This window comes from Hemitrygon akajei, chromosome 19 (assembly GCF_048418815.1).
Source record: "Hemitrygon akajei chromosome 19, sHemAka1.3, whole genome shotgun sequence".
NCBI lineage: Eukaryota > Metazoa > Chordata > Chondrichthyes > Myliobatiformes > Dasyatidae > Hemitrygon > Hemitrygon akajei.
In genome coordinates this window covers 20,343,225-20,357,754 of record NC_133142.1, presented here as the reverse complement: position 1 = coordinate 20,357,754, position 14,530 = coordinate 20,343,225, and the positions used below count along the sequence as shown (strand labels likewise).

At 40.5% G+C, this 14,530-nt stretch overlaps 1 protein-coding gene across 1 annotated transcript in view; it reads left to right on the top strand.

Annotated features, from left to right (window-relative positions):
• The window catches only part of chdh (choline dehydrogenase), a 45,066-nt gene extending 31,427 nt beyond the window's left edge, over window positions 1-13,639 (top strand). The window contains exons 7-9 of the mRNA XM_073072206.1: window positions 2,148-2,290; window positions 12,241-12,343; window positions 12,647-13,639. Of these exons, the coding sequence (XP_072928307.1) occupies window positions 2,148-2,290; window positions 12,241-12,343; window positions 12,647-13,044 (644 nt within the window). The 3' untranslated portion in view covers window positions 13,045-13,639. The remainder of the gene's footprint in view (window positions 1-2,147; window positions 2,291-12,240; window positions 12,344-12,646) is intronic.
• The last annotated feature ends 891 nt before the right edge of the window (window positions 13,640-14,530 follow it).

Here is a 14,530-nt window from a genome sequence, read left to right as displayed (position 1 = left end):
TCCTCACTGCTAGGCTCTGCTTTTGCTTTTCCCCTTTCCTAATTCCTTCGTTCTCTCAGCATTTAATAAGAACGGCCAGAAGCAACAAGTTTTGTGCCTTATTGACTTACGAAGAACCTCAGCTCAAAAACATCACAATTCAACAGTGTGTTGCTGAGAGACTGGTCTGTGTGGCCAGGGAACAAGATCAGGTCCGGAACTTGTCTTGATCAGCTGAAGCTTGGCTGGCTGTGTTTCCCACTGACTTTAAACTCATTGGGGCTTAGTTACCTACTCTCTTTAAACTCATCCTAGCTCACTGATGCTACCATGCAACCTGTAAAATGAGTAAAAGTAAAAGTAACTAAACACAAAATCTACAATTGCTGGAAATCCAGAGCACCACACACAAAATGCTGGAGGAGCTCAGCAGGTCAAATAACATCTAAGGAAAGATGTTTGCTGATGATACTAAGCTGGGTGGCAGTGTGACATGTGATGAGGATATTAGGAAAATTCAGGGTGACTTGGATCGGCTGGGTGAGTGGGCAGATACTTGGCAGATGACGTTTAATGTGAATAAGTGTGAGGTTATCCACTTTGGGAGTAAGAACAGGAAGGCAGATTATTATCTGAACGGTGTAGAGTTAGGTAAGGGAGAAATACATAGAGATCTAGGAGTCCTTGTTCATCAGTCACTGAAGGTGAATGAGCAAGTGCAGCAGGCTGTGAAGAAGGCTAATGGAATGTTGGCCTTTATTACAAAGGGAACTGAGTACAAGAGCAAGGAAATCCTCTTGCATTTGTACAGAGCCCTGGTGAGACCACACCTGGAGTATTGTGTACAGTTTTGGTCTCCAGGGTTAAGGAAGGACATCCTGGCTGTAGAGGAAGTGCAGCGTAGATCCACAAGGTTAATTCCTGGGATGTCTGGACTGTCTTACGCAGAGAGGTTAGAGAGACTGGGCTTGTACATGCTGGAATTAAGGAGATTGAGAGGGGATCTGATTGCAACATATAAGATTATTAAGGGATTGGACAAGATAGAGGCAGGAAATATGTTCCAGATGCTGGGAGAGTCCAGCATGGTTTGAGAATAAGGGGTAGGTCATTTAGGACAGAATTAAGGAAAAACTTCTTCTCCCAGAGAGTTGTGGGAGTCTGGAATGCACTGCCTCGGAAGGTAGTGGAGGTTAATTCTCTGGATGCTTTCAAGAAGGAGCTAGATAGGTATCTTATGGATAGGGGAATCAAGGGATATGGGGACAAGGCAGGAACCGGGTATTGATAGTAGATGATCAGCCATGATCTCAAAATGGCGGTGCAGGCTCGAAGGGCCGAATGGTCTACTTCTGCACCTATTGTCTATTGAAAGGAATAGAGTCGACATTTTGGGCTGAGATCCTTCATCAGGCCATGTCCTGGTGAATGAATGGTCTTGGTTCAAAATGTAAATCTTTATTCCTTTTCAAATAAAAATAATCATCCAGAAAATCCTCAAGTCTGGCACCACCTAAGTCCTGAGAGTGCCAGATTGTTAGAGTTTTATTGCTGCTTGAAATAAGAACTAGTGTTTTTTTTTGTTACTAGATAAAGCTTATGTAGAAAGGGGAGACTAGATGGGCTGCTTTTCCTTGAGTGTAGACGGCCGAGGGGTAACTTTACAGGGACATAGATAATCACAGTCATTTTCCTAGGGTAGGGGAGTGTAAAACTCGAGGTGATGGGTTTAAGGTGAGTGAGCAAAGATTTAAAGAGGACCCAAGGGACAAGTTCTTCACACAAAGGGTGATGGGTATGTTGAATGAGGTAGAGGAGAGTACAATTGCAATATTTAAAATACATTGAGGGGGGTACATTGACAGGAAAGTTTTAGTGGAGGGTTTCCCAACCTGGGGTCTACTGACCCCTTGGTTAATGATAGGGGTCCATGGCATAAAAAAGGTTGTGAATCCCTGGTAGGGGGATATAGGCCAAACACAGGCAGATGTGATCAGCTTGTGTTGGCAACGCACGGTTGACATAGATGAATTGGGTTGCAGGCCTGTGTCTGTGCTGTATTCCTCCATGCATGGACGAGTTGAGCTGAGGAATCTGTTTCTGTTCTGCATAAATCCACGACTCTAAAAAATAAATTAACTTAATGTAGAATGTTTTCATTTCTTCAGGTGAGGGAGCGACTGCTCACTTGGAAACTGGTGGGTTTATCAGGAGTCATCCTGGAGTAAGCCATCCTGATATTCAGTTCCATTTCCTGCCATCGCTGGTGATTGACCACGGGAGAGTCACACCTTACACTGAGGCCTACCAGGTGAGGCTTTCATATGCCAACATGAAAGGTTTCTTCTTAAGCACTTAAAAGTGGTCAACAGAAGTAACCACTGCTAAAGCTCCTCAGAAATATAAATAAGAGCTTTATTTTATATCGAGGGTTCCCAACCAATAGGGGTCCATGGATCCCAGGTTGGGGAACCCTGGTTTATACCTTTGGACAGAGATTTCTCACATTCGCCATGTTAACTGATGTAATTAGGAGTTTTTACCAGATGGAATGAGAATTATTTTGGTTAAAAATTTAAATTCATATAACCGTGATAAATTGTGATGCTTCACCATAACAAAACATGGATTTTTCTTTATTTCTTTTTATCTATAGTTTTAATACATCATTGATAAGGAAGTAAATTGTAACACACAATGAAGCTTCATTGTTGTTGGAATGGTTACATTTTGTTTGGTACCCAGGAAAATTGCAAACCTTTTGAATGGTTTGTTTTATTTCATAAAGGCAGTAATTTTAGGGTTTTTTTAATCATTGTTTGTCCAGTGAACTGTTTGTCTTCAATCTGATGTGTGTGCAGTCTTTTCTCAGATTACCTTGAGCTCCTGCAATGTTAGTAACTAATGTCCTGTGTTCTTCATGATATAAATCAACTATTGCAGTTTAGTTAGATCTCTCTTATTTTTGGAAGCCAAGATTGGCTTTCTTTTTGCTGTCCAGTTCCAGATTTCTGTTTTTGATTGCGGACTTGGCGGGAAAAGTTTAAGGAATAATACCTATTTTGGCTGATTAAGTCTTCAGTTGATTGATTTACTTTACTGCTGAGCTCATGAAAATCTGCTCTTTCATAATATCTGTATCAAGTATCTTGTATTCTCTTAGTGAGGGTTTCATTATGACGCAAAGTGGCTGTTTTCAAGATCACAGTTCACCTGGTTTGGTTCTCAACATGAAAGCATTATGCACTGAATTGAACTTCAGTGCAGATACATGCCTAGAGGGTCCTCTGCAACTGTTTTCCCAGTGTTAAGCAATAGAAAATATTTTAATTTTCTATTGCAGCAACGTCAAAGATGATAACCCATGTTGTGTTTGATGCTGGGTGTTTTCGTGCTGACCTGAAAACTTGACTAGGCTCTTCCTGCCCACACCCTTGCAATCTTGATGTGCCATCTGTGGCTAAAAGCACAGTAGATTTGTATGTCATCGTGCCTGGGCCCTTGCCCTCATTTAGGGGAGGTGGAAGGGTGATGTTGCACTGTGTGTCTGGGGTGTGGGTTATGGAGGTAAGGGTTACTCCTTGTCCCTGCCAGTAGTTCATTCTCTGTGCTGTATCTCCTTCGGGGTTGCTGGGGGCCTATGACCTCGTTACCCTGGGAGCACCTTTTGCTGTGGTCATTCGCAATGCTGGACTGTGACATGCACATAACCCAGCGACTTCCTCATCCTTGGAGACCCCCTTCCACGCCCCACTTCAGTCGATTAACCAAACGCACAAAATCCTTTCCCTTGCGGGTACCAATCCTGCTACATCTTGACTTGTAATCCCCACTCTGTGACCCACCAGAGGTAACTGCAGAAGCATTGAATGCTACTGCTTTTTAAAAAAAATTACACCCTTGCTCAGAAAATGAGCAAATGATGTGCTCTGAGCGGTTGTTGGTGGCCCATTGCCCTGTCCTCTGACCCTCCTGGTAGTGATACCCCTCCCCTCTGAACCTCCTGGTAGTGATACTCCTCCCCTCAGACCCTCCTGTTAGTGATACCCCTCCCCTCTGACCCTCCTGGCAGTGATACCCGTCCCCTCTGACCCTCCTAGTAGTGATACCCCTCCCCTCTGACCCTCCTGGTAGTGATACTGTACCCTCTGACCCTCCTGTTAAAGTGTGCACCCTGAGTTAGCCAGGAGATCTTGGAAGGGATAATTTCTGTAGCTTTCATAGGATATGGGCACAGCAGCAATACTATTCGTGGTAGGATATTAACAAGAAGAAATATCAGCTATTCAGATACTCTTTACGTTTTGCAAAATTTGCCTTATTTGGTCCAAATTTGGAGGTTCAGGTTATACCACCATAAAATCAATTCTGATAATAATCAGAATGGCCAGTACTTTATATCTGTAGCTGCTCTGTGGGAGAAAGTAGATAAAGTATCAAATTTTAAAAATAAGTACTTATTGTTTCTGAGTATTCTTTGCAGATTTATAAATAAATAAATCTGCAGATTTGTAAATAAGGGAAATGAAAGAAATCCTGAGAAATAATTCTGACAAAATGCTGTTCATTATTTTACGAGGACTTCTGACTTCAGCAGTTATCAGTAGAAATGTACCTGGGTTGCAGTGTCAAATTGCTGTAGTCTTGGCTCTGCTAAACAAGTGCTTTCACTTATCTTCCATTTTCCTTTGGTTGAACTGCATTAGAGTCAAAGGTATTTCTTTGAGAAACTTTACATAGCAGGCTGTTAAAACAACATGGAAAAATCCTATCGGGAGCAGTATTCACAGACTCCAGTTTGTGATGAGCAGAATAAAGTGGGTTCAGCAGGGCAGGATTAAGCTAGTGCGGGGCCTGTAGCATATATTATAAAGGAGCCCTAAATTTAAAAAAACACTTAGGTATTAAAACATAAATTATTTACTTGCATAGTAAAGTAATTCAATTTTTTCATTTGTTATACAGCCAGATAATACAACAAGTGTCAGACACTTCAGTAATAGTATTACTTACGTGTAGGTATCAATTTCAAATGTCAAAAGTAACAAAACTACAATTTAAAAGTTAGATTTTCTAGATTTAGCATGAGCAAATTTGTTGATGATACTGGAAATGTCTTTTGCACGCAGAGTTCACTTCTGAACGCTGTGGACTCTGAATGTCTGATTCCTGAAGTATTTTACCCAGTAGACGCAGAAGAAATTTAATAATTGTGCTTTGAAATTATTTACCCTCACCGTCTTTTATGAAAGGTGGAGCATTAGAAAATTGGGAGCAGACTTTTAAATTTATCGGTGTTCGGGGTAAGTACTTTTCGGTTACTTGTATAGAGGCCACGATATCTCCTCGCTCTCAGCAACTGCTGATGCAATTTTAGTCCGTGTTAATGAAAATGCGTTCACACCACAGTTTTCTATACGACATGATGTTTTGGTTCCAACTCACATTCCACGTTAAAATTGTTGAGTACATGGGCCTCTTTCAAACGGGGTTGTTCGCAAATCATCTGATGCCTTGAAACAATTAGCAGAACCAGAGGTGTTTACTGATAACCTGATCTATCAGCACTCCCTTTCAGATTTTCAACTCGTGTTCCTGACAGTCCCTAGAATGCCGTCTCGTCCCTCTCAGTCTCATGTCGTGTATGAATACCAATTGACAATTTAACCTGGGTCATGCAGACTTGTCACTGGAACTGTTTGTAGTTTTTTTCATTTGTGACGTGAAACATCGAACTGCACAGAAACAACACACGCAGTCCATGTCCATCACAACGTCCTGTCAATAGCAGACCTCATTCATTCAAACTTTTTTTTTACATGAGAAATCGATTCAAGATATTCTATCTTAGGGCAAATAACTTCGAGTTCAACTTGTGAAAATGCTTTCCGCTTTCTTCTCCGGGTTCATGGGATGTGAGCATCGCCGGCAATTCGGATATTATTATCCCCCTCTAACTCCCGCAATTCACAAGATCCTTGGTTATACACTACCTAAAATCCAGCAAGGCCAGTTATTCTCCTTCCCGGAAGGTCATTGACGAAACAAATGACGCTTTGCAGTTAAAATCCGTAATACATTATTTGGTATGTTACGTTCTAACATAGAGGACAATTCATATTCAAAAAGCATAGATATGGTGTCTTCACAACTACCTGTAAGCTTAGCATTCTTGTCTCAGAGACGCCAGAGATGCATGTTACAAATGAAACTGGGTTCACCGCTTTTAGGAAATGCTTTGTTATGAACTCAATCCACAGTACTTTGTCAAAGAACAGAAAACTGATGGCTGAAGTCATTTATTTAAGTGTAAATGAATCGTCTACCCAAAACTCACTCTGACAGTCCTGAGAAAACGGTGAGAATCCCGATTTCACCAGACTGCGGCTTGCAAGCATTTAGAGTGGGCGGCGCCCTCGAAAATGCGGGGCCAGTAGCATATGCTACTTTTGCTACTAGGTAAATCTGTCCCTGGGGTTCAGGTAGCATGAACATCGATTTCTGCAACTTGTGGTAATTTATCCTCCTTCCCCCTTCCCTCTTAATCTCCCCACTCTGACCTCTCCCCCCCCCCCCACCAACCTTCCCTCTAGGTTTTTTTAACAGCTATGTGGACTGACCATTGCTCTGAGCAGGAGATTTTTACACAGCCTGAAAACTGCATGGCACTTTATATTAACATTATATAAAGGAAAATTCCAACTGTGTGGCAACAGAGGAGCACGGGAGCATTGCAGTTACTGCACAACCACATACTCGTGCAACTTAGAGGGAACAGTGGCCCCCTTTACCTCTCCTCCTCAACTGCCTATCACTTTCTCCTGGTGCCTTTTGTCCTTTCCTATCTCCCGTCATGTACTCTCCTCATATTAGATTCCTTCTTCTCCAGCCCATTGCCTTTTCCACCTATTACCTCCAGCTTTTTACTTCATCTATCTTTCCCCCACCCTTCACCTATTGCCTTATAGCTTGTACTTCTTCCCCTACCCCCACCTTTTTATTCTGGCATTTTCCCCCCTTTCTCTCCAGTCCTGATGAAGTGTCTCGCCCCAAAACGACAACTGTTTAGCTGTTTGACCTGCTGAGTTTGTGTGTGTTGCTCTGGCTTTCCAGCATTGGAAGACTCTCTTGTGATCATCACATCAGTGGCTGTACCTGTAGCTCTAAAGCACTTTGTGATGCCTTCACATTGTGTGAAGCATTACTTTACTGAGTACAAAGGGAAAATTGACAAGGTTATGATAATCTGAAACTTTGGTTTTACCTACTTTCACTGGAGGAGCATAGGAATAGGGTTAAAGGTTACCTCCGTGGTTACTCTTTGCTCAGTTGCCAGCTCTGATTCAGTTAATAAATAACACTCATTCATGTTTACAGCAAGTACTGTAATGAGTTTATACATTGTAATGACCATTCAAATGCTGTTGAATTTCATATGAACGTACTCGGTGACTTTGGGTCATGTACCTGGATGACCATGGTTGTGATTTGTTTGCATCTGGCCTCTTCTGTGGTGGGCACATCCATCGTTTTCCAACCTTACAGTTTTAAATTGATGTTGACAAGAGATGAGGCAAATCTCACCCTGGTGTATTGGGTATTACATCCTGTAAGTGTCTTCATGATCTTGAACTTTGATTTTTTTGATTGAATTCCTAAGAATATTTCTTTAGAATCATACTCTCAGTTCAGCAGTTCTATCACAAGAACACATTGATGGTGGTATTCAAAAACCCATTGGCCAAGCAAGACCTAAAAACTGACCCAAAATTAAAGAAAAAGTGTTTTTTGTTCTATTTTAATTTGTTGGATGTCAGAAGATGTCATTAATTGTGTTTACAAAGGTGTTCTGTAGATATAGACCCATAATTGAAAGTGGTGTCACAGGTAGATAGGGTTGTAAAGAGAGCTTTTGGCACTTTGGCCTTCATAAATCGGAGCACTGAGCACCAGCGATTGAGGTGTTATGTTGAACTTGTATCAGACATAGCTGGTGCTGAATTTGGAGTATTGAGTACAGTTCTGGTCACCTACTTACAGGAAAGATGCCAATCAGCTTGAAAGAGTGAAGAGATATGCTTTTGGGACTTGACCTGAGTTAGAGGGAGAGGCTGAATGGCTTAGGGCTTTACTCCCTGGAGCGTGGCAGAATTAAGAGGAGCTCATATAGAACTATACAAATTTTTAAGGGGTATAGGTAAGCATTTTCCCCTCAAGTTGGTGGGACTAGTATCAGAGGTCATAGGTTTAGGGTGAAAGGTGAAATATTTAAAGGGAACCTGAGGGGGGAATTCTCTTCACTCAGAAAGGTGAACAAATATGCAAGAAGTTACCTGTGGAAGTGACAGATGCCAGTTCAATTGAAACTTTTAAGAGAAGTTTGGCTAGGTACGTGGATGAGAGGGGTATGGAGGGCTTTGGTCCAGGTGTGAGTAGCTAGGAAGAAGTGGCAAAACAGGCCAGCATGGGCCAAAGAGCCTGTTTATGTGCTGTAGTGCTCTATGACTATAAAGATGTGCATAGTTTGGAAGGTTGCTTCAGATATTTAACTCCTCACAGTGGGACAAACCAATTCTTTTTTCACTTTAGAAGAAATATTTCCAATTAATTCAAATAAAGTTTATCTTTTATTCAAAATCAGTTCAATCTTTCTGTAAGGGCCTTTATTGGAAAGTATGTGTTTCTTTATAATGTAAGGAACTAATCATTGTCTTGAGAACTTAAACTTGTTCCATTTTTGGCAACTTCGTTCTCAATTATCATCAGTCTCCACATAGTCTGGCATAGTTTTCCCATTTTGAGCTCTCAGTAAAAATCAGTATAGGCAAACAACTCTGTCACGTAGAATAACTTCATGTATGGTATGAAGCAAAACTGAGTGCGAGTATATTGTTTTAATTTCAATTGTTTGAACTTTAAGCTGTTAGTATTGACATTAATTGAATACACTGATTTGAAACGTTTACTGAGACCAGTGATTAACTGCAAGGGATGAAGATTAAGATTAAACCAAGCTGGTGATAAACGCAAGTTTATTAAGATTATTATGTGAGTCAGTTAGGTTGAAATCAGGTACCATGTTTGATAAATCTAGAAGGAAGTGTGTTGAGTGTGCTTTTTCTCTGAGAAAGCAGAGGCATGAAAATCCCTCAGGAAATTCCCCATTCAGAAAACTAATCAGGAAAATAAAATCAAGTCACAAATGAATCATTGTGAATATCTTTTGAAAGTTCATGAACCCACTTAGTAGTTCTTTAATTAAGAGTGTTCTGAAAATTGGATTGATTGAAAGTGTTTTCCAGCACTGCTATATTATGTAAGAACTTGACAGACTTACTACAGTTCTGAGAGATGGACGTAAGAACATTAGAGCATTGTGTATGACACACGAGACATATTTACTGGGAACAACACACACAAAATGCTGGAGGAACTCAGCAGTTCAGACAACTTCTATGGAAAAAGAAGGGTGTTGACCCGAAACATCGACTATTTATTCATCTTCATAGTCGCTGCCTGACCTGCTGAGTTCCTCCGGCATTTCACAAAATGCTGGTAGAACACAGCAGGCTAGGCAGCATCTATAGGGAGAAGCGCTGTTGATGTTTTGGGCCGAGACCCTTCGTCAGGACTAACTGAAAGGAAAGATAGTAAGAGATTTGAAAGTAGTGGGGGGAGGGGGAAATGCAAAATGATAGGAGAAGACCGGAGGGGGTGGGATGAAGCTAAGAGCTGGAAAGGTGATTGGCGAAAGTGATACAGAGCTGGAGAAGGGAAAGGATCATGGGACGGGAGGCCTCAGGAGAAAGAAAGGTGGGGGGAGCACCAGAGGGAGATGGAGAACAGGCAAACAACTAAATATGTCAGGGATGGGGTAAGAAGGGGAGGAGGGGCATTAACAGAAGTTAGAGAAGTCAATGTTCATGCCATCAGGTTGGAGGCTACCCAGCCGGTATATAAGGTGTTGTTCCTCCAACATGAGTTTGGATTCATTTTGACAATAGAGGAGGCCATGGATAGACATATCAGAATGGGAATGGGACGTGGAATTAAAATGTGTGGCCACTGGGAGATCCTGCTTTTTCTGGCGGACCGAGCATAGGTGTTCCGCGAAACGGTCTCCCAGGTTGCGTCGGGTCTCACCAATATATGAAAGGCCACACCAGGAGCACCGGACGCAGTATACCACACCAGCCGACTCACATGTGAAGTGTCCCATGACCCTTTCCCTTCTCCAGCTCTTTATCACTTTCGCCAATCACCTTTCCAGCTCTTAGCTTCATCCCACCCCCTCTGGTCTTCTCCTATCATTTGGCATTTCCCCCTCCCCCCACTACTTACAGAGTCGACTGTACTTCCTTAGAAGGTTGGCGTCATTCAATGTTTGTAGTGAGATGCTGAAGATGTTCTATAGGTCAGTTGTGGAGAGCGCCTTCTTCTTTGTGGGCGCTGAGTAGGCTACGGTCAATTATGGAAAACCCTGAACATCCTCTACATAGCACCATCCAGAGACAGAGAAGCAGTTTCAGCGACAGGTTGCTATCGATGCAATGCTCCTCAGACAGGATGAAGAGATCAATACTCCCCAATGCCATTCGGCTTTACAATTCAACCGCCAGGAGTAAGATATGTTAAAGTGCCGGGGTTAGGACTCAATGTATTTAAGTAAACTACTTAAGAACTTTTTAAAAGCTATTATTAATGCTTTTTGAGAGGGTGATTTTAGATGCATATCATATTTTTACTGAGTTAAGTATTGTATGTAATTAGTTTTGCTACAATAAGTGTATGGGACATTGGAAAAAATGTTGAATTTCCCCATGGGGATGAATAAAGTATCTATCTATCTATCTACTTTCAAATCTCTTACTATCTTTCCTTTCGGTTAGTCCTGACGAAGGGTCTCGGCCCGAAACGTCGACATCGCTTCTCCCTATAGATGCTGCCTGGCCTGCTGTGTTCCACCAGCATTTTGTGTGTGTTGTTGTTTGAATTTCCAGCATCTGCAGATTTCCTCGTGTTTCCTCCAGCATTTTGTGTGTTGCTTTGGACTATCAGCATCTGCAGACTTTCTTGTGTTTATTTTCTACTAGGACCTTTTCTGAAACCTCATTGGAAGAGCAGTGTACCTTTGGAATAACTTTAGCCTGCATGCTACATGCCATTGTTTCAAGTGCATATGACCCAAGTGCATTTGTGCACAAAGGTTAGGTTCAGTTTATTATAAAAGTTGGAGCTGACAGGGATTGCTAAGTATATATTTTTTGAAAAGCTTAGTTTCTACCTCAAGACCAGCTTTGTAAATTCTTGTTTTAAATGTATAGATGGATACTGTTCTAAGTTTACTTTAGCATGAAGACAATGGAGACTGCAGATGCTGGAATTGAACTAAAAAAAAACAAAACACTAAGAACTCAGTGGGTCAAGAAAAGGCCTCTGTGACTGATGCAAGGTTGTGACATGAAGTATCAACGTGTACCTTCAGCTTTTATAGATGCTACTTGACCCGTTGTGTTCTGTTTTTTTATTGTTCCAAGTTTATTCTAGCCTTTGGTGCAGGCTATAGATCACACCTTTAACAGACAGAGTAATGGGTAAGTTGTAACAGGTAAATCTGTTACTGTAGGCTCCTGTACCTCCTTCCTTCAGTCCCACACCACCAGATTTGGGAACAGTTATTACCCAACAACCAGCAGGTTCCTGAACCAGTGTGAATAACTTCACTCACCTCAACACCGAACCGATTTCACAACCTAAGGACTCATTTTCAAGTTCTCAGTATTATTTTACTTACTGCCCATTACACCGCTGGTGTTTAGGGCAGCAATGAAGGTTTATTTTCTTCATTGCTGTTTCCATAGCAGTTTTGCTTGACCAGTCAGGTTGTTAGCCCTGAGCTGAAACCCCAAACCTGGAAAACCAGTGGACCTCTCAGTCTGGCCTCTACCCTTTGACCTGTTTGGCATGGGTGACCCTACCAAGAACCAAAGCTTAGTGACCCAGAGAACTAAGTTGTCAGGGTTTTGAGGCATGCAAACCTCCAAAGTGTGACAAGGTTGAAGTCCTCTTGGAGGATTTACTTACTTATGAATAATATTTGTTTTTTCTGTTTGTCTTCTTTTGAAGTCTTTGTTTTTCATTGGTTTGGCTGGCAATTCTTTGTTCTATTGTGAATGCTTGCAAGAAAATGAATCTTAGTGTAGTGTATGGTGACATGTATTTTCATAATAAATTTACTTTAAATTCTGTAACTTTTGTTAGGTTCATGTGGGTTCAATGAGGCCCACAAGTGTGGGCTGGTTGAAGCTCAAGAATGCAAATCCTAAAGAACACCCAATTATTGAACCAAACTACTTGTCTGCAGGTAATGTTTTGTATCAGTTATAAAGATTCATCTTGTGTGCCCAATTCAACACATATATTTGCTAGTGTGGCATGATTTAAGAGTCAATTTCTTTGAAAATCCTCATCTCTTGTGTGACTCTCATATTGTGTGGCTTCTAAATTTTCAACATAAAACTGTAGCGTGTATTTGGAATTGCGTGATGAAAGTTTTAGAATTCTGCACTTATTAATCATGTGGATTTTGCCATATGCATGCTTCATACATTTTCACTAAATTACTTATAGTTTTAACTTTTGTATTACTTAATTATTCATTTTGCAGAAACTGACATCTGGGAACTTCGCCAGTCAGTGAAGTTAAGCAGAGAGATTTTTGCTCAAAAGGCCTTTGATCAGTTCCGTGGACCAGAAATTGCTCCTGGCAGCCATGTGCAGACAGACAAGGAAATTGATGCTTTTGTGAAAGAGAAGGCTGATAGTGCCTACCATCCATCCTGCACCTGTAAAATGGGACAACCTTCAGATCCCATGGCAGTGGTCGACCCAGAAACAAGAGTTATAGGGTTAGAAAATTTAAGGGTTGTAGATTCTTCTATAATGCCCAGTATTGTAAGTGGAAACCTAAATTCACCTACAATAATGTTGGCAGAGAAGGCTGCTGACATAATTAAGGGACGTCCAGCACCATGCGACAAGGATGTTCCTGTTTTTAAAACCTAGGCACTTGATTTAAAATAAAGCGTGCCATATGTTAAAATTATTTTCTTCCTGCTTTATGTTCCTCCCATTTAAAAAAAAGGTTTTGTACAATGTAAAGGAGCAAAATCTGAATAGTTGTAAATAAACTATTGGATACAAAGTAGTTAACATTTTGAATCTAGTTTTGTATCTTTCATGTTTAAAAAAAAAAGTTGGTTAAATCAAGACTTGTTTTTGATTCTTTTGTGTCTGGTGTCATGATTATGGTTGGACTCGGACCACATTAATTTAATTTGTAGTTTAATTGGGTATTATTTCTGAATAGATTATTCATCTATTATTATTACCATTATGTCTTAAGAGTCAAAAGAGAGGCTGGCTTGTAATACTCACACACCTAAAAAGACTGAGCCATAATATTGCATATGACCATCTTTTTGCTTTGTGTCTTGAAATACGATTTAATTATGAGTTATAAACAGCTAAACTGTTTCTTTTTTAAGTCACATCTTTTCCAACTAATATTGAATGCACATACTATGTAGCCTGTCTGCAATAACTTTGAACTCAAGATAGAAATAGACAACATTAAAAACATTTTAAATTTGTCTTTGCAGATGTTTTCAACTGCTAGTATTGTTTGGCAAATAAAGTGATTGGAAAGATTTTTAAAAATGCATATCAAAGGATTCTTATAAGATCCTTTTTATTTTGAATGGCATATTGGATATCTGCTCTTCCTTTGAATACAAGCTGAGTGGTTTGGGCTCATCTGTTGAAATGATGGATTTCTGAACCACTGATAACTACACAACACAGGTGGAATATTCAGGCTCCAAAAGGCAAATTCTGAGACAATTTTTCCATGCTGGTTGATGGAGAGGAAAAACAAACGTCTTTTAATAGATAAGTCCGACATCTAGTGGGATATGAATGGATGAATATGCTGTCTATTCAAGGACTTTTTGTCCCATAGGCAGGTAATGATGTTGCTAGACCTCCACTATTATTATTATTATTATTTATGGTTTTATATTGCTATATTTCTTCACTATTCTTGGTTGGTGCAGCTGTAATGAAACCCAATTTCTCTCAGAATCAATAAAGTATGTCTGTCTGTCTAAGTAACATTGTTCTATTTCTAACATGAAAATGTTGTGGTTCTGTTTGTTATTCTCAGTAGTATGTCTTTCATGAGGGGAAGAAATTTGAACATTTATGATGGAAAACTGGACAAGTCATCCCTCATCAGTCTTAGATGCACCACTCAAAGACTCTGCAAGTTGTTAAATGCCTTTCCCAGAATCATCCTAAGAACCCAAAATAATCACCAACGGTTCATCTCTGTGCTAACTTCCTCTGAAACCACTCTGCTCTGCCTTTGTCCTCCATCCTCTGAGTGACCTGTAAACATCAATGTCACAAAGTGTGATCATTCAGCTGACTCTTCTTAGTGGGATAAGCTATTTTTAAATGTTTCCCCCTGCTTGAAATCTAGTTTATCTGT